The sequence below is a fragment of the Salmo salar genome, chromosome ssa09, assembly GCF_905237065.1.
Source record: "Salmo salar chromosome ssa09, Ssal_v3.1, whole genome shotgun sequence".
Taxonomy (NCBI): Eukaryota; Metazoa; Chordata; class Actinopteri; order Salmoniformes; family Salmonidae; genus Salmo; species Salmo salar.
The window spans coordinates 72,263,986-72,289,276 of NC_059450.1; the positions used below are offsets into that span (position 1 = coordinate 72,263,986).

A 25,291-nucleotide genomic window follows, 5' to 3' on the forward strand; every position below is an offset into this window, starting at 1 on the left:
TATGACATCTTCAAATGAAGGGACTAGATCTATAAAGTGCTTTAATTTCTAAATGGTAAAACAGACAAGACAATAACCTCAAATAAAAGTTCACATTCTGTATTGTCACCTCATATGAAATATTTGATCTCAAATCCAAAAGGCTGGAGTATAGAGACACATTTAAAATGCTAGCTTTACTGTCCAAATACATATGTTGTTGCATTGACTTGAACTATTACATGAGAAAATAAACCTGCACTTTGAAGACCTTCCCTTTTTTGGTAATGCATTTATTTTCACAACAGATTACATTTACATGGTGTAGAGATGAGTGAAGAACAGAGCACATGAATCACAGTATTTTCACATCTAGATTTTTTTTAAATGTTGGATTGGATTGCATATTGCATTCACAGAGTTGAGTTAGAGTGGAGAGAGGTCCCTGGGTCAAATAGGTGTGTGTGTGTGTGTGTGTGTGTGTGTTTGTGTGTGTGTGCGTGCGTGTGCGTGTGCGTGTGTGTGTGTGTGTAGTCTGGTGGGGTTGGGCTTTTGTGCAGAGCATCTATGTCCATATTGACACCCTCCTCAGTAACCTCTCTCCCCCATAACGATCTATCCATCTCCTCACATTCAGATTACAGACACATGCAGCACCATCACCAACCCATTCCTCCTCATCTCTAACATCTCCTCTCCAACCAGGGATACAATCATTACTTTACAATCAGAGGGGTAATTATAGTACAATCGCGCACCCCTCCTCAAGTGAGACATTGGTTCAGTCTGTTTTGTGAGCCAGATGGAACTCCTAGCCAGGGAATGGAATACATTGGTTCCCATGTTCTGTTTACTTCTTGTCTATGTTATTACATCATGCCTGTATAGTCCATCACATGACACGTCTCTGTTGCAGTCTGGGGGTCAAAGGTTACTAGGTCGGGTAGAGCAACTGGATGGTGCTGATTGGTCAGTGGCCTTGTCCATGATGGTTGGCTTTCCCCATAAGCATGTCCCGTTTCCACGTCAACGAGACAGACGTCTTAAAGAGACACGTGTGTGTGTGTGTGTGTGTCCCATTCTGGGCCCAACAAGTAGAAAACGGGGAAGATAAAGGAGGTCAATGGACCTCCTGATGCAACTAAGCCAGCACTCAATGGGGATTGGTTCTTTTTCTCAGGTATGTCTAGTGTTATTCAGTAGTAGTCTAATACTCCATAGAGCTCAGTAGTTATAATACTCCACAAGACTGGGGTGATGCCAGGTGAAGACAGGAGTGGACGGGCTAAAGTGGGACAGTTTTGCTATGACACGGCAGAGTTCAAAGGTCAATGGAAAGTTCCAATGGAGACACAAATCACCAGCACCTCATCATGCTGAAGCTTGGACTTCCTCCTCCTCTTCTTCTTCTGCAGATTATTTCACTTTTTATTATTTTGAGCAGATGTCACTATCCAGCCCGATTCGTCCTTTGGTCTGCCCAGTGGTAATAAGTTAACATGTATGTACATTGTTGGTTACCATTGCTGGTATTGGATAGGCGTGTTTGTAGGTCGTAGTTGTGGCGATAGTGTGAGTGACAGAGCCAGGGGGTTGGGGGTGTGGTCAGCGAGCTGTCCGTCATTGCTGGGGCAGTTCTGAGGGTGGTTTCTTTGTTTTCAGAGTGTCTATGAGAGACTGGACTCCACGCTTGACGCTGGTAGTCACCCGGCGTGTCACCGAGTCGGGTGGCGGGGAGGAGGAGCCAGCTCTCTGGGAGGGCGGGCGGGCCACCAGACACTTCTGGTACCGTAGCTGAGGAAGAGGAGAGGAGGAAGAGAAGGAAAGTACATCAGAGTCTAACTCAACCACAACCCTAACTCTTACCCTACCTTCATGTACAAATCCTGGTTCAACCCTAACCCTGGTTTTAACCACAGTCCTAACCCTACAGTCATGTCCACATCCTGGTTTAACCCTAACCCTGGCCATAACCACAGTCCTAACCCTACCGTCATGTCCACATCCTGGTTTAACCCTAACCCTGGCCATAACCACAGTCCTAACCCTACCGTCATGTCCACATCCTGTTTTAACCCTGGCCATAACCACAGTCCTAACCCTACCGTCATGTCCACATCCTGGTTTAACCCTAACCCTGGCCATAACCACAGTCCTAACCCTACCGTCATGTCCACATCCTGGTTTAACGCTAACCCTGGCCATAACCACAGTCCTAACCCTACCGTCATGTCCACATCCTGTTTTAACCCTGGCCATAACCACAGTCCTAACCCTACCGTCATGTCCACATCCTGGTTTAACCCTAACCCTGGCCATAACCAGTCCTAACCCTACCGTCATGTCCACATCCTGGTTTAACCCTAACCCTGGCCATAACCACAGTCCTAACCCTACCGTCATGTCCACATCCTGGTTTAACCCTAACCCTGGCCATAACCACAGTCCTAACCCTACCGTCATGTCCACATCCTGGTTTAACCCTAACCCTGGCCATAACCACAGTCCTAACCCTACCGTCATGTCCACATCCTGTTTTAACCCTGGCCATAACCACAGTCCTAACCCTACCGTCATGTCCACATCCTGGTTTAACCCTAACCCTGGCCATAACCACAGTCCTAACCCTACTGTCATGTCCACATCCTGGTTTAACCCTAACCCTGGCCATAACCACAGTCCTAACCCTACCATCATGTCCACATCCTGTTTTAACCCTAACCCTGGCCATAACCACAGTCCTAACCCTACCGTCATGTCCACATCCTGGTTTAACCCTAACCCTGGCCATAACCAGTCCTAACCCTACCGTCATGTCCACATCCTGTTTTAACCCTGGCCATAACCACAGTCCTAACCCTACCGTCATGTCCACATCCTGGTTAACCCTAACCCTGGCCATAACCACAGTCCTAACCCTACCGTCATGTCCACATCCTGTTTTAACCCTGGCCATAACCACAGTCCTAACCCTACCGTCATGTCCACATCCTGGTTTAACCCTGGCCATAACCACAGTCCTAACCCTACCGTCATGTCCACATCCTGGTTTAACCCTGGCCATAACCACAGTCCTAACCCTACCGTCATGTCCACATCCTGGTTTAGATTATTAAAATATAATAGAATGATAGACCGTGAAAAATAAGTGGACAATGTAGATGTCTGTCTGTCTGTCTGTCTGTCTGTCTGTCTGTCTGTCTGTCTGTCTGTCTGTCTGTCTGCGTCTGTCTACGTCTGTCTGTCTACGTCTGTCCGTCTGTCTACGTCTGTCCGTCTGTCTACGTCTGTCCGTCTACGTCCGTCTGTCTACGTCCGTCTGTCTACGTCCGTCTGTCTACGTCTGTCCGTCTGTCTACGTCCGTCTGTCTACGTCTGTCTGTCTACGTCCGTCTGTCTACGTCCGTCTGTCTACGTCTGTCTGTCTACGTCTGTCCGTCTGTCTACGTCTGTCCGTCTGTCTACGTCCGTCTGTCTACGTCCGTCTGTCTACGTCTGTCTATGTCTGTCTACGTCCGTCTGTCTACGTCTGTCTGTCTACGTCTGTCCGTCTGTCTACGTCCGTCTGTCTACGTCCGTCTGTCTACGTCTGTCTGTCTACGTCTGTCCGTCTGTCTACGTCCGTCTGTCTACGTCCGTCTGTCTACGTCTGTCTGTCTACGTCCGTCTGTCTACGTCTGTCTGTCTACGTCTGTCTGTCTACGTCCGTCTGTCTACGTCCGTCTGTCTACGTCCGTCTGTCTACGTCCGTCTGTCTACGTCCGTCTGTCTACGTCCGTCTGTCTACGTCTGTCTGTCTACGTCCGTCTGTCTACGTCTGTCTGTCTACGTCTGTCTGTCTACGTCTGTCTGTCTATGTCTGTCTGTCTACGTCTGTCTATGTCTGTCTATGTCTGTCTGTCTATAGCTATGTGTGTGAGCTCACCACACATGCTGCCTGCACGGCCTCAGACACGCTGCCAGCGTTGGGGTCACACCAGAACACGTGGCACTGGAAGTGCTGGTTCCCAGAGTCCATGACGAAGGCGAAAGTGTGGATGTCCCGGCCCACGCCCATAAAGGACAGGAATCGCACGCGGCACTCCACCAGTATCTCCTCCTCCTCTTCCTGTCCAGGGGACCAATGGGGAAGGCAAGAGACGGGATTATTAGAGAACACTCAGATAGAAATGTAGATTGTTTTTGTCATGATGAGGGAGGAACCAACAGTCTCCGTCCATGTGGATCACAGGTGAATCTATTGGATACCAAATAAAATCATGAATGGATGCTGTGGTGAAGTCAGTAATAATCTGTAGTTAAGTGGAGAAAAGATGCTATGTGCCTTCTCCTTGATAACAGCCACAGTGGCGTCCGCTACACTCAGAGTAACAGAGGTCCAGTCCTCTTTCCCTGTGGAGGACACCAGGCTCTCTATAGCCCCGTTGATAATGTCCATACCTGGGGGGGGAGAGAGAGAGATGAAACCTGAATTAGTTTTCTACCTTCAGTATGTGTACGGGAGTATGGAGCATGTTTAACGGGACAGGTGATTAGGCACGGCTGTGTTAGTTGTTTCCTTACTTCTCTTACCTATGGGGCGAGACACGGACGTCATCCCCAGGTAGTGCACATGGAACTTCTGCACCAGCTCAGTCTTTGGCATGGGAAACTCTGTGGGAGAATACACACATAAGACACCAGGGACACAGACACAGAGAAGACACAGAGACACACAGACACACAGACACACACACACACACACACACACACACACACACACACACACACACACACACACACACACACACACACACACACACACACACACACACACACACACACACACACACACACACTGCAGGGAATACACAGTACAAAGCACATCCGAGCAAAGACTCAGGCAAACAAATGTCCAAACAGGCTTATTAGTCTAAAACGCAAAAATGCAGATACTTGTGTGAAAACTGGAATACTTCAGATGCTGTTGCATCTAATTAAGCCATATGAAAAAAAACTACTGAAGATGGGTATTCATACAAGTGGGCAGAACTTCAGAGAGACTGAAAAACAAATGTCTATTTACAGGCCGGCCTGAGGGGCAGGAGGGCTTCCCTCCCTCTAACACAGAGAAGAGGATAAGATGGTTTAAACACCAACACCCCGGGAAAATGACAGAACAGGAGTTAGCCTACTTCCTATTACACTCTGCCCGAGGGTCAGGAGAAACGAGGGATGGAATTAAAGGAGGGGAGAGACGGTGGAGGGATCTGGCGAATGGAGTGCACAGACGGTTTGGTAGTGCTAGCGAGTGAGCGATGTTCACCCAATGAGAGCTTTGATCTCTCAATAGGGGTTGCTGAGAGTCAGGGCTCGCTACGCAACACTAATTGGCTTTTAATGAGCTCAGCTGCTCCTGCGAGCTCAAAGCCAATGTAGGACTTTTATCCTGCACAGAACAAAGGTGTTTTCACTGCAGTCAGCAGATCCTGCCTCAAAGCCAAAGTTCTAGGATGAGTTGTTTTTTTATTATCTATCATTAATTAACTTTGCATGAAAAGGAGGATGGATATGTGTTGCGACGTAGTGGAATGGAAAATATGGAATAGCATTAACACCACGATGTGAGAAAGGTTTGGTCCTGTGTTATGAGACGTACTGTTGTCAGCATAATTCAGGAAGTGAACACAGCACGGCTATCTTTTTCATTAACACGTGTTTGCAGTCAGTTCTGGATTCATAAGGGGCATTTTTTTTCATTTGCAGTGAAACACACATGAAATATAGAGAGGGCGTTAAAGGGATACCTCGGGATTTTGGCAATGAGTTGCGTGTAGTTTGAAGGAAGTTGCTGACTAGCGCTAGCGCAATTGCTAAGTAAGTCTATGGGTATCTATGCTAGCAGATATACTACATGACCAAAAGTATGTGGACTCCTGCTCGTCGAACATCTCATTCCAAAATCATGTGCATTAAATATGGAGTTGGTCCCCCCCTTTGCTGCTCGAACAGCCTTCACTCTTCTGGAAGGCTTTCCACTAGATGTTGGAACATTGCTGAAGGGACTTGCTTCCATTCAGCCACAAGAGCGATCAGCCACTGATGTTGGAGCGATTAGGACTGGCTCGCAGTCGGCGTTCTAATTCATCCCAAGGGTGTTGGATGGGTTAGAGGTCAGGGCTCTGTGCAGGCCAGTCAAGTTCTTACACATTGATTTCGACAAACCCTTTCTGTATGAATCTCGCTTTGATGAACTGGGGCATTGGTGCACAACTGAGGCCCCGGTGCACAACTGAGCAAGAGGACAAGTACATTAGAGTGTCTAGTTTGAGAAACTCAAGTCTCGTCAACTCCTCTTTCTATTCTGGTTAGAGCCAGTTTGCGCTGTTCTGTGAAGGGAGTAGTACACAGCGTTGTACGAGATCTTCAGTTTCTTGGCAATTTCTCGCATGGAATAGTCTTAATTTCTCAGAACAATAATAGACTGACGAGTTTCAGAAGAAAGTTCTTAGTTTCTGGCCATTTTGAGCCTGTAATCGAACCCACAAATGCTGATGCTCCAGATTCTCAACTAATCTAAATAAGGCCAGTTTTATTGCTTCTTTAATCAGGAACACAGGAGGATGGTTGCTGATAATTGGCCTCTGTACGCCTATGTAGATATTCTGTTCAAAATCAGCCGTTTCCAGCTACAATAGTCATTTACAACATTAACAATGTCTACACTGTATTTCTGATCAATTTGATGTTATTTTAATGGACCAAAAAAATTGCTTTTCTTTCAAAACCAATTACATTTCTAAGTGACCCCAAACTTTTGAATGGTAGTGTATATAAAAAGACAACGCAGGAGTGGCTTCGGGACAAGTCTCTAAATGTCCTTAGGTGGCCCAGCCAGAGCTCGGACTTGAACCTGATCAAACATCTCTGGAGAGACCTGAAAATAACTGTGCAGCAACGCTCCCCATCCAACCTGACAGAGGTTGAGAGGATCTGCAGAGAAGAATGGGAGAAACTTCCCAAATACAGGGGTGCCAAGCTTGTAGCGTCATACCCAGGAAGACTTGAGGCTGTAATCTGTGCCAAAGCTGCTTCAACAAAGTACTGAGTAAAGGGTCTGAATACTTACGTAAATGTATTTTTTCTGTTTTTTCATTTTTTTGGGGCAAAAATGGCTACAAACCTGTTTTTGCTTTGTCATTATGGGGTATTGGGTGTAGATTGATGAGAGAAAAAAACAATTTCATTCATTTTAGAATAAGGCTGTAACGAAACAAAATGTGGAAAAAGTCAAGGGGTATGAATACTTGTGTGTATTGAGGACGTCATTGAAAAGCATTCTAGCAGATACCCATAGACTTCCAGTCATTGCGCTAAAGCTAGTTAGAATTGGCTTGCGAAATGACCCCTTACTTCCTTCATACTGGACACAGAGACATAAAAATAGTATCCAAGAGTTCATCTAACTCTGCGGAAGTAGTTAAAGGGTCTAATAGCCAAAATCCTGAAGTATCCCTTTAATGCTCAACTCCAATTCCCTAAACAGATATCAGTACTACTGTATGTGTGTGGGTCACCAAACTCCTACCCTGGAGAGGAACATCAGAGCCTGTTTGGGATGAGCTGCCAGCAGCAGCTTTGGCACTCTTCCTCTCAGCCATAATCTGGAGGAGTGGAGGAGAGAGAGAGAGAGAGGACAAAATAGGAGGAGGGAGAGGGAGAGTCAGAGACAGGGGAAGAGAGGGGTAAAAAACGGGGGATAAAGGGGTCAAGTTAAACAAAGAACCTTAAGTGTTAAACTTCAAACTAAGAAGGACAAGTCATTACATGTTCTTTGAACTAAAATGTAGAAATATTTCAAATAAATGTATCACTCCATTTTCTCTTCTCCACCTCTTCCTCCTTTCTTACTGATGTAGAGCAGCATCCCTCCTTAACAATGATGCGGAGGGCACTGCAATGTGGCGCACTCCCTGTTGGAGATAGTTGATTCATTGTAGGTGTCATTAATCAAAGTCTACGGTGAGTCTGCAACGCTCTGCTCACAGGGGAACACACACACGCTCAAGTACACACACTCGTTGCACTGCACAACAGCAGAGTCCGAGGTCAGTAAGTTTCCCCTCTGCAGTAGGAACTGTGTTTAAATAGACAATGTGGAGTGAGACACTGATTTACTGACGCACACCCGCAAATGAGTCACTTTGTTTGGGGCCCGGATTATTCTTTCCATTCTGTCTGGGACTGCTAAACCAACAAATGATTGATTAAGAGCTGAGAAACACTTGAGAAAAGACGTGGTGAGTCTTTTCAAAGTAGGTCACCATCTCTTGATCGAACTGTAGATCATCCTGACCAGACAAATATTCTTTCTTTTGTTGAGTCAAGTGTTCTTCTCAAGGTCCTGTATGGTCTAAACCCTACAGACCCTGCCTGAGTTGTCAATGTCTGAAACAGTAGTCAGAGGATTGTTTTACAGTATGATAAAGGAACAGGACATTCAGACTCAGTTACACACCTTCCAGGGCTAGCACCTCCCTAACCCTGAGAGGATTAACACCCCACATTAAAAAGTGCCAACCGCCCTGGGCCAGAGAGTGGTGTTGGCAGGGGTACACATACTGTAAGCAGGATTACAATGCTTCCTTCTATTTCTTCGACTTGAATAGGCAAACTCAACTTCAGTAACATTTCACTGTGAAGATAGACTTCTGTGAAAAGACAGGACATTTACATGAGTGTGTACTGTCTGTCTGAGTCTACTTCGTCTCTGTCTGAAACGGCAGGCCCACTCACCTTGGAACAGATTTCGTGGAGACTCGTTGCTATGGCTTCTGCAGGGGTATCACATCGAAACACATGGCATTTCAACACCCGCGTGGTTTTGTCTCTCGCCACATAGGCAAAGTCCCTATAGGACGCACAGAAGATATCATATGGCATGAATAGCTACAGTATATCAAATTTACATGTATGTATATGGCAGATAATTCTGTCAATTAGTGCCTGTATATTTGACCATTGAATCCTTTGTTTGAAAGGCATGGGGTAGAATACAGAGGCTTCCACTAGTAGGAAATCTCTTCTCTGAATTAGTAAAAGGCCAATATATATACCCTGACATGTAATGTATGGTTGAACTATAAATAGAAGGTACTTTGTTCACTTGTGTTTCCATAGATGAGCGATGATGAGTGCTTCCTGATCCTTATTGTACAGTTATTATCATTCACTGCCTCAGGAAGATAACTGTGTCTTCTCTGGGACACACACACACACACACACACACACACACACACACACACACACACACACACACACACACACACACACACACACACACACACACACACACACACACACACACGAAAAAGGAAATGCCATGCTGAGAACATCAGACAGTTGCCACATGCCAGAGAGGAGGCAGTGACTCCCAGAGAGAAAGAGAGAGAGAGAGAGAGGTAGAGCGAGAGAGGCAGAGAGAGAGAGACAGAAAGAGAAGGAGGCAGAGCGAGAGAGGCAGAGAGAGAGAGAGGCAGAGAGAGAGGCAGAGAGAGAGGCCGAGAGAGAGAGGCAGAAAGAGAGAGAGTTAGAGAGAGAGAGAGAGAGAGAGAGAGAGGTGGATGGGGATGAAATACAACACCTGTATACATACACCATCAACAGAGAATCATCAGAGTATAGAGCAGAGAGGGAATCTGGAAAACCATGGACAGAAAAACAGAGTGATAAAGGAAGAATGTCAGATAAAGGAGAGGGGACTGGGGAGTGGAACCATGCTGAGGGGCCATGCAGGGTAGCAGAGCAGAGCCACAGGTGCAGCTGTGACACACACACATACTCAGCATTTATCACAGTGGTGCTTCTCTGTTTATGAGTCCATTACCAGCCCTGTCTCCCTGCTTAATTGTGTGCTCACACACTTTGGGTCGATAATACTCTGCTCCTGGCCAGCGGAGAGAACGGAAGGGGGAGGGGTGTGTGTGTGTGTGTGTGTGTGTGTGTGTGTGTGTGTGTGTGTGTGTGTGTGTGTGTGTGTGTGTGTGTGTGTGTGTGTGTGTGTGTGTGTGTGTGTGTGTGTGTGTGTGTGTGTGTGTGTGTGTGTGTACATTTAGGCATTCTGTCACACAAGCTGCTGGACATTTCATAATTCTGTCACACAAGCTGCAGAGTACAATGGCCTCAAGTCTATATGAGTTTAAAGTATTTTGAGAAAGAGAAACAGAGATACAGTACTGAGATAAAAACAGCTTGTGGTGACTGAGTGAGCGTCAGTCTGAGTACTCTATTCTGTCTAAAGAGAGGAGATAACTCCCAGTCTGTCTGTCTGTCTGTCTGTCTGTCTGTCTGTCTGTCTGTCTGTCTGTCTGTCTGTCTGTCTGTCTGTCTGTCTGTCTGTCTGTCTGTAGTACTGTGTTCTATCTAAAGAGAGGAGCTAACTCCCAGGCTGTCTGCTGTCTGTCTGTCTGCCTGCCTATCTATCTGTCTGTCTGTCACTCCACAGGCAGCTGAAGAGGTGTGTGACTGCAGGTAAAATGGAGGACTTGACACAATGATTACATTGAAGATAGAAGGCAACACATGTAGCACACAAACCATTTACCTTTCTCTAGGTCCAGGGAAGCAAAGTGGAGGTAGGAGGGAGGTAGAGAGAGGGGGGAGGAGAGACAGAAGGAGAAAGAAAGAAAGAAAATGCAGATGAATACAGGGGAAAGACACTGTTAGTACATTCAATATTCAGGGGAGCAGAGTGACTCAGACTTAAGTCTATAGAAGTTATATCACAGAGCATGCTCTTTGGCCCCAATCAGAAGGTGTCTCCATTCCCTGAGCAGTGTATGTGTGTGTGTGGAAGCTTCAGCTCTGTCAGCCTCTGTGTACTTTTCATTTCAGCAGCAGAGCTTAGCGTTCGGCTCCATTATGACACATCACACCTTTGCTGTTTGACATGCCAACATACACACTAAACCTATTGTATGTGCAACTGAATCACTCTCTCCACCTCTCTACCTCTCTACCTCTCTCTCCACCTCTCTACCTCTACCTCTCTCTCTACCTCTCTACCTCTCTCTCTACCTCTCTACCTCTCCACCTCTCCACCTCTCCACCTCTCTACCTCTCTACCTTTCTCTCCACCTCTCTCTCTACCTCTCCACCTCTCCATATCTCCACCTCTCTACCTCTCTACCTCTCTACCTCTCTCTCTACCTCTCCACCTCTCTACCTCTCCACCTCTCTACCTCTCTACCTCTCTCTCTCCACCTCTCTACCTCTCTCTCTACCTCTCTACCTCTCTCTCTACCTCTCCACCTCTCTCTCTACCTCTCCACCTCTCTCTCCACTTCTCTATCTCTCCACCTCTCTACCTCTCTCTCCACCTCTCCATCTCTCCACTTCTCTACCTCTCTATCTCTCCACCTCTCCACCTCTCTACCTCTCTACCTCTCTACCTCTCCACCTCTCCACCTCTCTACCTCTCTCTCTCCACCTCTCTACCTCTCTCTCTACCTCTCTACCTCTCTACCTCTCTCTCTACCTCTCCACCTCTCTCTCCACTTCTCTATCTCTCCATCTCTCCACCTCTCTACCTCTCTCTCCACCTCTCCACCTCTCCATCTCTCCACTTCTCTACCTCTCTATCTCTCCACCTCTCTACCTCTCTACCTCTCTACCTCTCTACCTCTCTCTCCACCTCTCCACCTCTCTACCTCTCTACCTCTCTACCTCTCTCTCTACCTCTCCACCTCTCTAGCTCTCCACCTCTCTCTCTCTCTACCTCTCTCTCTCTCTCTCTCTCCACCTCTCTACCTCTCTCTCCACCTCTCCACCTCTCTACCTCTCTACCTCTCTACCTCTCTCTACATTCCCCCAGTTTTTCTCTTGTATCCTCCATCTATCCATTCCCCCTTTAATCTCCCTTCATCTCTCTCCTACCCCTCCTCTCTCCTACCCCTCCTCTATCTCCTACCCCTCCCTCTCTCTCCTACCCCTCCTCTCTCTCTCCTACCCCTCCTCTCTCTCCTACACCCTCCTCTCTCTCCTACCCCTCTTCTCTCTCCTACCCCCTCCTCTCTCCTACCCCTCCTCTCTCTCCTACCCCTCCTCTCTCTCCTACCCCTCCTCTCTCCCTACCCCTCCTCTCCCTCTTCTACCCCTCCTCTCTCTTTCCTACCCCTCCTCTCTCTCTCCTACCCCTCCTCTCTCCTACCCATCCTCTCTCCTACCCCCATCCTCTCTCTCCTACCCCTCCTCTCTCTCCTACCCCCTCCTCTCTCTCCTACCTCTCCTCTCTCTCCTACCCCTCCTCTCTCACCTACCCCTCCTCTTTCTCTCGTACCCCCTCTCTCTCTCCAATTTTCCACAGCAGCTAAGAAGGAGAGGGAATGAGCAGTACCAGTTTGGCAGTCTCTCCTCCTCTCCTCATCACTGTTATATAAGAAACATAATATACTGTACTATACAGAGGAGAAGAGAGGCAGTCAGCTTTTCTTATTCAGGTCAGAATGAGGGTTAATTCAGACATATCCTGGCTTTGATGAGCCACTTCACTTATCAGTGAACAGAGACACAGAGAGAGAGAGAGCTAGACAGTATTAGTAGACCAGAGAGAACTAGACAGTATTAATAGAGACCAGAGAGAGCTAGACAGTATTAGTAGAGACTAGAGAGAGCTAGACAGTATTAGTAGAGACTAGAGAGAACTAGACAGTATTAGTAGAGACCAGAGAGAGCTAGACAGTATTAGTAGAGACCAGAGAGAGCTAGACAGTATTAGTAGACCAGAGAGAGCTAGACAGTATTAATTCAGACCAGGGAAAGCTAGACAGTATTAGTAGAGACCAGAGAGAGCTAGACAGTATTAATGGAGACCAGAGAGAGCTAGACAGTATTAGTAGAGACCAGAGAGAGCTAGACAGTATTAGTAGAGACCAGAGAGAGCTAGACAGTATTAATAGAGACCAGAGCTAGACACTATTAGTAGAAAACAGAGAGAGCTAGACAGTATTAGTAGAAACCAGAGAGATAGACACTATTAGTTGAAACCAGAGAGAGCGAGACAGTGTTAATAGAGACCAGAGAGAGCTAGACAGTGTTAGCAGAGACTAGAGAGAGTTAGACAGCATTACGAGACCAGAGAGGGAGACAGTATTAGTAGACCAGAGAGAGCTAGACAGTATTAGTAGAGACCAGAGAGAGCTAGACAGTATTAGTAGAGACCAGAGAGAGCTAGACAGTATTAATAGAGACCAGAGAGAGCTAGACAGTATTAGTAGAAACCAGAGCTAGACACTATTAGTAGAAACCAGAGAGATAGACACTATTAGTAGAAACCAGAGAGAGCTATACAGTATTAGTAGAAACCAGAGAGATAGACAGTATTAATAGAAACCAGAGAGCTAGACAGTATTAGTAGAAACCAGAGAGATAGACAGTATTAATAGAAACCAGAGAGCTAGACAGTATTAGTAGAAACCAGAGAGATAGACAGTATTAATAGAAACCAGAGAGAGCTAGACAGTATTAGTAGAAACCAGAGAGAGCTAGACAGTATTAGTAGAAACCAGAGAGATAGACAGTATTAATAGAAACCAGAGAGCTAGACAGTATTAGTAGAAACCAGAGAGATAGACAGTATTAGTAGAAACCAGAGAGAGCTAGACAGTATTAGTAGAAACCAGAGAGAGCTAGACAGTATTAGTAGAAACCAGAGAGATAGACAGTATTAATAGAAACCAGAGAGCTAGACAGTATTAGTAGAAACCAGAGAGATAGACAGTATTAGTAGAAACCAGAGAGAGCTAGACAGTATTAGTAGAAACCAGAGAGATAGACAGTATTAGTAGAAACCACAGAGAGCTAGACAGTATTAATAGAAACCAGAGAGATAGACAGTATTAGTAGAAACCAGAGAGAGCTAGACAGTATTAGTAGAAACCAGAGATAGACAGTATTAGTAGAAACCAGAGAGAGCTAGACAGTATTAATAGAAACCAGAGAGATAGACAGTATTAGTAGAAACCAGAGAGAGCTAGACAGTATTAGTAGAAACCAGAGATAGACAGTATTAGTAGAAACCAGAGAGAGCTAGACAGTATTAATAGAAACCAGAGAGATAGACAGTATTAGTAGAAACCAGAGAGAGCTAGACAGTATTAGTAGAAACCAGAGAGAGCTAGTGAGATAGTCAGCAGGAGAAACAGCTGCTCCCTGGTTCAAACAGGGGTGTACTGAGACATCACTACTGGTGTTTCTACTACATCTCCTCACAGCAGGTGGCCAATCTCCCCCCCCCCCACACACACACACACACACCTCCATTTCATTTGGTAAAGTGTTGAGGCGACACAGTTGTGAAACCCCATTAAAGTTTACCGATACACCTGACTGAAGCACAATCATTTTACCCGTGTCACACCGATCCTATTTGAGTGAGATAACACCCTTCGGTTAGAGAGAGGGGTTTTATCCCTCCCCAGTCAGTCACTATCATTAAGGATCAGTTAGCTGTGACCCCCAGAGACACAGCAGAGATCAGAGAGAGACGGGCAAGACAAAAATAATGGTGTTCCAAAAAAAGGTCCAGTCGCCAGGACAAATACAAATTCCATCTAGACACCGTTGCCCTAAAGCACACAAAAAAACTATACATACCTCAGCCTAAACATCAGAGCCACAGGTAACTTCCACAAAGCTGTGAATGAGCTGAGAGACAAGGCAAGAAGGGCCTTCTATGCCATCAAAAGGAACATCAAATTCGACATACCAATTAGGATCTGGCTAAAAATACTTGAATCAGTTATAGAACACATTACCCTTTATGGTTGTGAGGTCTGGGGTCCGCTCACCAACCAAGAATTCACTAAATGGGACAAACACCAAATTGAGACTCTGCATGCAGAATTCTGCAAAAATATCCTCAGTGTACAACGTAAAACACCAAATAATGCATGCAGAGCAGAATTAGGCCGATACCCGCTAATTATCAAAATCCAGAAAAGAGCCGTTAAATTCTACAACCACCTAAAAGGAAGCGATTCCCAAACCTTCCATAACAAAGCCATCACCTACAGAGAGATTAACCTGGAGAAGAGTCCCCTAATCAAGCTGGTCCTGGGGCTCTGTTCACAAACACAAACAGACCCCACAAAGCCCCAGGACAGCAACACAATTAGACCCAACCAAATCATGAGAGGATAAAAATGTAATTATTTGACACATTCAAAATAATTAATACAAAAAACTGAGCAAACTAGAATGCTACTTGGCCCTAAACAGAGAGTACACAGTGGCAGAATACCTGACCCCTGTGACTGACCCAAACTTAAGGAAAGCGTTGACTATGTACAGACTCAGTGAGCATAGCCTTGCTATTGAGAAAGACTGCCATAAGCAGACCTGGCTCTCAAGAGAAGACAAGCTATGTGAATTGTTGGATTCGGGGTAAACTTTGAACATTGATACACTAGAGATATGATAGATCAGACGCAGAAGCATATAAAGGAGTGTAAGAGACTGGTTTTTACAACAGAGGTTAATGGTTATCTGTAGAAGACAGATGGCTCTGGAATATGTTGGGTGGACGGGAACTTCTGTGAGTTTACTGTTCATTTGAATTATTTATTTCACTTTTGTTTATTATCTACTTCACTGGCTTTGGCAATGTTAACATATGTTTCCAATGCCAATTAAGCCCTTAAATTGAATTGAATTGAGAGACATTCAGGTATTGGAGGTCTCACTGAGCTCCCCTGCTGCTTTAATGGTTAGGGCCGGGCTGTAGGAACCAGGGAGGAACCAGGGTGGTAGGAGGGAGAGGAGTGGAGGCCCAGGGGGGAATGGAGCCTCTGGGGCAAGGAGAAGGAGAAGGGGAGAGGTCCACTGAGGTAGGAGTGGGATGGCTGGAGAAGAGTGGGAGGATTTGGGGGAAGTTGGGGGGTAAGAGTAGGAGTTAGTAGGATGTGGTGATTGGGATGGAGGGAAGGGTGGAGAGGTGAAGGTGGAATGAATTGAGGAGACCAGGAGGAGGTAGTCAACGGTTACCATAGCCATAAAGGTGTCATTGTGTAATTGCGACTGTAACTCCCTAACCTGTTGGAACTTTGGCTGACTGTAGTTTCTCTACTGCTCCCTAATCCCTGGTATTATTCACAAGAGCATGTCTGTCCTCTCCACCATCTGTCTCACACACACACACACACACACACACACACACACACACACACACACACACACACACACACACACACACACACACACACACACACACACACACACACACACACACACTGCACGCACCGCACCATTACACACATGTCACACAGACTGCAATTATCAAACAGCTTTACAGACCGTATGCAAAAGTGCCAGCCCCTACGCAAATGTTGTTACATATGCTAATAATTTATGTAAATGACTGAAGAAGTGTTCTGAACTTGACACAGTCATGTACACAAAGGTGGTGAGGGTCGGAGGGGTGAGGAGAGTTAGTGCATAGACACCTGCTTTGAATCTGTTTTGACTCTGGTTCAATCTGATTTGATTCAGGTTAAGCCCAGTTTCACATTTATTCAGGTTGAGTCCAGTTTCACACCAACTATGGTCAAGTTTTAGTGAATTGACAAACACTGGAGTCTAGCAACAAGAGTGAATAAATCATTGGTCACTAAATTAGTTATTTAACCCTTTTAACACAGTCCCAATCATGTCCTTTATAGTCAGCATAAAGAGACTACTAAACCACTGTGGAGAGGACTGAGTGGGTGGAAGTAGATTTTCTCTCCTACAATGTTATCGCCAAAGTCCCAACACTGTGTGTCTCCCCACAAACTGGAATACCATACTGCATTCTGATGACGTGTTCTCCAATCCCCAAGTACGGCTTTGTTGATTTATTCTATCAACAATTAGAATACATTACAGCTAATGGAGGGACCGGCTCATTGGAGCGCATGGCTACACTGCCCCCTACAATATATTTTCCACTGATAAAGCATATAATTGACAATATAAAGAGAATACTAAACCACTGCTAAGCACTATAAATATTATATTATGGCAGAAGTTCAGGAAACCAGTACATGTTGTGTATGTGCTATGGAGTGCTGTGTGTGTTGTGGTCATGAAGTATGTATTGTGCATCTCAGTGACAGAGAGAGAGGAAAGCCCTGCGCGGTGTGGTGAATTAGTCACAACCCACAGCCATTAGTGCTAATGTCTAACATCTAATATCTGGCCTTAATTACCTCCCTGCACCGTCGAGTTGTTTACAGCAGCGATACACAGTGTTACACACACCCAAACGAGCTCTCCCTCAACACCCAGGGCCAGGAGGGCGGGGGATACACACCCTACGCTAACTCGCAACACAGACGCATGCACACACTCACACGCACGGCAGGAACGGAACCCACGGCAGGAACGGAACACACGTACCCGTGCTCCATCATCGATACAGCCGGAGGCAGCGCGGAACTGGGGCAAAGTTAAGTCCATGTAAAAATAAAAACGTCTATGGTGTATTAAATTTAGTGTAGCCCACACCAGTGTATGACTGCCGTCTGTAAGTGGAGGGATGTTTTATGGCCGATGCAGTGGTCTATGCAGCAGAGGGTGTGATAGTAGACTATGCAGTGCTGTTGGGTCTTTTACAACTGCAGGGGAGAGTGATAACAAATTGTTGAAAATGAAGCAGTATTTCAGTCAAAATGATTTCAGTTCTACATTTTTAAATGAGGGAAGATCTACAGCCCACCTACTAAGCACACATGTAGCTGACCCAATTCTGAACAACCAGAGAGAGACCGAGAGAGAGACCGAGAGAGAGAGAGAGAGAGAGAGAGAGAGAGAGAGAGAGAGGTGGGTGTGGAAAAAGGAGCACACTGAGATCCCAGAGTGTCAACACTCCTAAGATCCCATTACATATTTAACAGCATGGCTATGCTAGGTGGGTGGGTGGCAGAGATGTATCTCTCTCTCTGTTAGTGGATAGGAGAGATGGAGTGAGTGAGATGAAAGACAAAGAGCGAGAGAGAGGGAGACATAGAGATATGTCCCTCCCGTTGTTCTCTGTTCTCCAATCATTTATACATCACACCACTCCAGTCTGATGTTCTCCTGACTGAGACAAAGCCTCTCGTAGGATGTCACAGTCACTCTACCGTGACACCACTGGTGCCAAACTACTAAATACACATTGTTGTGTGTGTGTGTGTGTGTGTGTGTGTGTGTGTGTGTGTGTGTGTGTGTGTGTGTGTGTGTGTGTGTGTGTGTGTGTGTGTGTGTGTGTGTGTGTGTGTGTGTGTGTGTGTGTGTGTGTGTGAGAGTCTGTGAGAGTGAGTGTGTGAGAGTTGTTGATTAATGTGTTAGTGTGTGTATGTTTTTTTTCTTTGTATGTGTGTGTGTTAGGTCTGTACAGTTTGCATATACACATAGGCTAAGCTGTACTGTATAGCGTACACTCTCCCTATCCCTTGGAGAGAGACTACTACAGTTTCCTCCTACGGTAGAGACAACTACAGTTTCCTCCTACGGTAGAGACTACTACAGTTTCCTCCTACGGTAGAGACTACTACAGTTTCCTCCTACGGTAGAGACTACTACAGTTTCCTCCTACGGTAGAGACTACTACAGTTTCCTCCTACGGTAGAGACTACTACAGTTTCCTCCTACGGTAGAGACTGCTACAGCTTCCTCCTACTGTAGAGACTACTACAGCTTCCTCCTACTGTAGAGACCACAACAGCTTCCACCTACTGTTGAGACTGCTACAGCTTCCTCCTACTGTAGAGACTACTACAGCTTCCTCCAACTGTAGAGACTGCTACAGCTTCCTCCTACTGTAGAGACTGCTACAGCTTCCTCCTACTGTAGAGACTGCTACAGCTTCCTCCTACTGTTGAGACTGCTACTACAGCTTCCTCCTACTGTTGAGACTGCTACTACAGCTTCCTCCTACTGTAGAGACTGCTACAGCTTCCTCCTACTGTAGAGACTACTACAGCTTCCTCCTACTGTAGAGACTACTACAGCTTTCTCCTACTGTAGAGACTACTACCTCTTCCTCTTACTGTAGAGACCACAACAGCTTCCTCCTACTGTAGAGACTGCTACAGCTTCCTCCTACTGTACATACTACTACAGCTTCCTCCTACAGTAGAGACTACTACAGCTTCCTCCTACTGTAGATACAACTACAGCTTCCTCTTACTGTAGAGACCACAACAGCTTCCTCCTACAGTAGATACTACTACAGCTTCCTACTGTAGAGACTACTGCAGTGTTACAGAGCTCTACATCATTCTGTACTACCTACAACCCCCAAGATCCAGGTCAACTCAACCACAGCATAAAACAACAAGTGCAGTTCTGTGCCATAACACGTTGTATATATAGACAGTGGACAGACTGAACATATTCAGCACTGTGCATCTAAAGCCAGTCTGCCTGAGGGGTGAACATACTCACTGGGCATCACTGTGAGGAATTGGTAGGTAGAGATTTATTGGTTTCTGGGAGAGAGGGAGGGATGAAGGGAGGTATCTATAGGAGGAACAGAGGCTGTAATCTGTCAGAGAGAAAGGGATTACAGCAGGTGTGCCTAACCATGTTAATGAGAGAGAGAGAGAGAGAGAGAGAGAGAGAGAGAGAGAGAGAGAGAGAGAGGGGGGGAGGGGTGAAGGGGAGGGGAGAGGGGACAGGAGAAGAGAAGGAAGAAGAGAGTGAGAAAATGAAGGGGAAAAGAGGGAGTGCGAGTGTCCTTCCCATAATGAGTCTTGTGAGAAAAATGATTCTGAGCGGACAGACAGACAGAGAGCTACATCCTACTGAGACCTAGTCTGCTGGAGAGGAGAAGTGTGATGAATTGTGGGTAGATGGAGTGAGCTATAGTAGAAGAGTGATGACTCGTGGGTAAAGAGAGACATTGTAATGGGCCCTGATCAGACCAAGAGTAGGAAGGAAAAGGCATCAATCACTCTGGCATCTATTGAGTGGTCCTGGGTGTTCCACCGTCGTCCCTGTGGACTGTTTAAAGCACACGCATGTTAATTAAGGTAAGGGAGAGTGAGCAGCCAATGAGCTATGGCCAATTAGGACATCAGAGCAGGTACAAGGGCTGCTGGGAAATGGGGGTGACATAATTGCCATTACATCACTGTGGCAGAGACACACACAAGTGCTAAACTATGCATATATACACATGCCCCCACTGATACACACACATACTGTACATACACACACACCCACCAGTACATACAAATACACACCTACCAGTACATACACACACGTACTGTACATACACACACACCAGTACATACACACATGTACTGTACATACACACACACACACACAACCACCAGTATATACAAATAAGTACTGTACGTACAAATACATACTGTACATACACACAAACACAACCACCACTACATACAAATACGTACTGTACATACACACACACACACAACCACCAGAACATACAAATACGTACTGTCATACAATTACGTACTATCATGACACAAGGCGAGACCCAGATGCAGATGGTTGGAGTTTAAGATGTTTAATAAATCCAAAGGGAATAGGCAAGATAATGGTCGTGGACAGGCAAAAGGTCATAACCAGATCAGATTCCAGGAGGTACAGAGTGGCAGACAAGCTCGAGGTCAGGGCAAGCAGACTGGTCAGGCAGGCGGGTATAGAGTCCAGAAACAGGCAAGGGTTAAAACCGGGAGGACTAGAAAAAGGAGAATAGCAAAGGCAGGAGAACGAGAAAAAACACTGGTTGACTTGGAAACATACAAGATGAACTGGCACAGAGAGACAGGAAACACAGAGATAAATACACTGGGGAAAATAAGCGACACCTGGAGGGGGTGGAGACAATAACAGGAACAGGTGAAACAGATCAGGGTGTGACACTTACTGTACATACACACAAACACAACCACCAGTACATACAAATACACACAACCACCAGTACACACAAATACACACAACCACCAGTACATACAAATACACACAAACACAACCACCAGTACACACAAATACACAACCACCAGCACATACAAATACACACAAACACAACCACCAGTACACACAAATACACACAAACACAACCACCAGTCCATACAAATACACACACACACAACCACCAGTACACACAAATACACACAACCACCAGTACACACAAATACACACAACCACCAGTACACACAAATACACACAAACACAACCACCAGTACATACAAATACACACACACACAACCACCAGTACACACAAATACACACAACCACCAGAACACACAAATACACACAAACACAACCACCAGTACATACAAATACACACAAACACAACCACCAGTACACACAAATACACACAAACACAACCACCAGTACACACAAATACACACAAACACAACCATCAGTACACACAAATACACACACACAACCACCAGTACATACAAATACATACACACACAACCACCAGTACACACAAATACACACAAACACAACCACCAGTACACACAAACACAAAACTATGTATCTATTGATGAAAGGAGTAGGAATTGTATATAGTAAAATATGAATGAAGTGTGGTGGAGAGGTGGAAAGACAAGTAATGCCTCCTTCCTCTCCTCCTCCTCCTTCTCTTCATGCCAAACCTGTCCACAGAAGGTCAACAGGGGAGGGGATGATGGAGGGATGAAGAGGAGAGAAATAAACAAGAGATATATGTAGGTTCTTCTGCTCTGCTGCCTCTTAATGAATATGAATGAGCAAACTAGCTGATCAGCCATTAGAAACAGAGGTAAACAGTGTTATGGCTTGTTACATAGACATTCATGCAAATGTAAACTAGGGCTGTCCCCGACTAAAAAAAATATTGGTTGACCGTATCTTTCCATACACTACCTTTCAAAAGTTTGGGGTCACTTAGAAATGTCCTTGTTTTTGAAAGAAAAGATAATATTGCTTCTTTAATCAGGACAACAGTTTTCAGCTGTGCTAACATAATTGCAAAAGGGTTTTCTAATGATCAATTAGCCATTTAAAATGATAAACTTGGATTAGCTAACACAACGTGCCATTGGAACACAGGAGTGATGGTTGCTGATAATGGGCCTCTGTACGCCTATGTAGATATTCTGTTCAAAATCAGCCGTTTCCAGCTACAATAGTAATTTACAACATTAACAATGTCTACACTGTATTTCTGATCAATTTGATGTTATTTTACTGGACCAAAAATGTGAAGTTCTGTTACCAAAATCCCTAATTTGTCTAGGAAAAACATTCTCTATTCCTTTGCTGTCTTTACGTGAAACATGTAAACCTGGCATGTGACCAATAGGACCTGACCTATCACAATCCCCTCAATAAACTAGTTATAACAAATTCTGAACACAGTAACACATGACCAATAGGACCTGACCTATAGCCTATCACAACCCCCTCAATAAACTGGTTATAACAAACTCTGAACACAGTAACACATGACCAATAGGACCTGACCTATAGCCTATCACAACCCCCTCAATAAACTGGTTATAACAAACTCTGAACACAGTAACACACGACCAATAGGACCTGACCTATAGCCTATCACAACCCCCTCAATAAACTGGTTATAACAAACTCTGAACACAGTAACACACGACCAATAGGACCTGACCTATAGCCTATCACAACCCCCTCAATAAACTGGTTATAACAAACTCTGAACACAGTAACACATGACCAATAGGACCTGACCTATAGCCTATCACAACCCCCTCAATAAACTGGTTATAACAAACTCTGAACACAGTAACACACGACCAATAGGACCTGACCTATAGCCTATCACAACCCCCTCAATAAACTGGTTATAACAAACTCTGAACACAGTAACACATGACCAATAGGACCTGACCTATAGCCTATCACAACCCCCTCAATAAACTGGTTATAACAAACTCTGAACACAGTAACACACGGCCAATAGGACCTGACCTATAGCCTATCACAACCCCCTCAATAAACTGGTTATAACAAACTCTGAACACAGTAACACATGACCAATAGGACCTGACCTATAGCCTATCACAACCCCCTCAATAAACTGGTTATAACAAACTCTGAACACAGTAACACACGGCCAATAGGACCTGACCTATAGCCTATCACAACCCCCTCAATAAACTGGTTATAACAAACTCTGAACACAGTAACACACGGCAGCAAGATGGATGTGGAGGACGTGAAAAAGAAGCTTGAAACTGGTTGCTCAGGAGGGAAAGAGGATGTCAGATCTGTGGAAGATATTTGACTTAGTTGTGGAAATTACTGGAGATCCAGACAAAGGAGGGAATAGGATCAAGAGTTGTGTGAGTATTATGTGTGCCAAACAGGTGTTGTTAGATTACAATAGGGTTATTTTTTCTGACCATTTGGAACAGTGTAAACAACACTAAATAAATAAGTGTACCAGAGAGTCTGTTCTAACGAAAACGTATAATATATAAAGCCTTTATTACAGCAGACTAAAAACAGTTGCATGCATTTGTGAAATGATGTTTATTTATTGTTTAGGCTCATTATTCAAAGTTCCCTTTATTATTTAATTTTAAAACTAAAATGCTTGACTGCATTTTGAAACATGAACGTCTCGTATGCTGTGTGATGGCATGAACGAATGAATCAATGGCTGATTGATACAGTAGCCTATATATTGAAATATAGTAAGTAAGTTACGGTATTAAGTCTAAACAGGATGTGCTCTTAGGCCTACAGCTCCATGGTGATTATACAAGGATACGATACAAAGACCACTAACGATAACGACATGACTTATTATAATTGATCATCATACTAGGACGAGAGCTGTGTCCATATTGTGTGTGCCAAACAGGTGCCGTTAGATTACAATATGATTTCTCTGCCTGTTTGGAACAGTGTAAACACTAAATAAACTCTAAGTAATAGCAGTCAGTTTTAAGGAAAACAGATTGTAAAGTCTTTATTACAGCATAGCAAAGATTAAAAACAGACCAATCTGTGACATTTTGCCGTTGCATGAGGCTTGGTGCTCATGGAATCAGTAGGCTGTTAAACAAACACTCAGACAGGCAACAGAAGCTAGATCTGTCTTCTTTATAAAGCCAGGCTCATTTAACAGTTGAGCTATTGATTATAGACCTAATTAAGTTGGGGTTTCCTCTCTTCTCAATTTTCTTAGACAATTAGGCTAAGGCAAGGGCTGTTTCCTCGTCTCTGCCGCTGCCTCCGCCGCATTGTTCTCAATCCCAATATGCTGATTAACTCTGTTTGTTATTATGCACATAGCAACATAGGGAAAGGCGTAAATTATATGGCGCACTGAAGATTATGTTTCAGAGACCGTATCCAATGCGAGAGAAAGCACTTTTGTTATAAAATAATATTTGATTTATTAGTGTAGCACCATTATTTTGACATAATATAACCAGATAGAATTTCAGTATCACATGTCTTAGAGTGATGGACTGTGCCATCCCCGTGGTCTCTGCAATGGATCAGTTCACTGAGACAGGCGCGATGTGTGCACCATGAAAAAAATGAAAAAATTGCAATTGCTCTATTAAAGAAATCTCGGTCGACCAATAGCCTATCGACCAAACAATCAACCAGTCGACTAAATGGGGTCAGCCATAATGTAAACATTGCGGATATTCAGAGGATGGCATCATTTATCAAAACAGTTTCATTTTTTACCTCTGCTGTTTCATTCCAGACATCATACACTGAGATGTCACAAACCCTTCTGATGTCACAAACCCTTCTGATGTCACAAACCCTTCTGATGTCACAAACCCTTCCTCTCCTCTCTCTCAATCTTTCCTTTCCCCTGTTTCCTTTCTCCCCCCTCATTTTGAGAGAGAGAGAGAGAGCGAGAAAGGGAGGGAAAGAGAGCAGCATGTTCCCTCTCTTCCTCCTCCACTCCTTTTAGTACACACTTGGTACAAAAACACCCTGCAAAGCACACTTCACACACCCTGTTCTGCAAAACACACTTCACACACTCCGTTCTGCAAAACACATTTCACACACCCTGTTCTGCAAAACACACTTCACACACTCCGTTCTGCAAAACACACTTCACACACACCCCGTTCTGCAAAACACACTTCCCTCACCCTGTTCTGCAAAACACAATTCACACACCCCGTTCTGCAAAACACACACACACACACACACAGACAGACATAAACACACCCCTATCTCTACTAAACACCCAAAGAGAATTCAGACTGAAAAAACCTCTCAAAGCATCCAGCATATTTCTTCATAATCCTTTCTCTCTCATCCCTTCTGTTACTTA

At 44.9% G+C, this 25,291-nt stretch overlaps 1 protein-coding gene across 1 annotated transcript in view; it reads right to left on the reverse strand.

The window, feature by feature from the left end:
• Window positions 1–254: 254 nt before the first annotated feature.
• LOC106611814 (amyloid beta precursor protein binding family B member 2) overlaps window positions 255–25,291 on the reverse strand; it is a 47,960-nt gene continuing 22,923 nt past the window's right edge. Inside the window, exons 8-14 of the mRNA XM_014212403.2 lie at window positions 11,083–11,088; window positions 8,755–8,869; window positions 7,547–7,622; window positions 4,552–4,632; window positions 4,304–4,419; window positions 3,905–4,087; window positions 255–1,773 (exon numbers count right to left, since the gene is read on the reverse strand). Coding sequence (XP_014067878.2) covers window positions 1,600–1,773; window positions 3,905–4,087; window positions 4,304–4,419; window positions 4,552–4,632; window positions 7,547–7,622; window positions 8,755–8,869; window positions 11,083–11,088 — 751 coding nt within the window. The 3' untranslated portion in view covers window positions 255–1,599. The remainder of the gene's footprint in view (window positions 1,774–3,904; window positions 4,088–4,303; window positions 4,420–4,551; window positions 4,633–7,546; window positions 7,623–8,754; window positions 8,870–11,082; window positions 11,089–25,291) is intronic.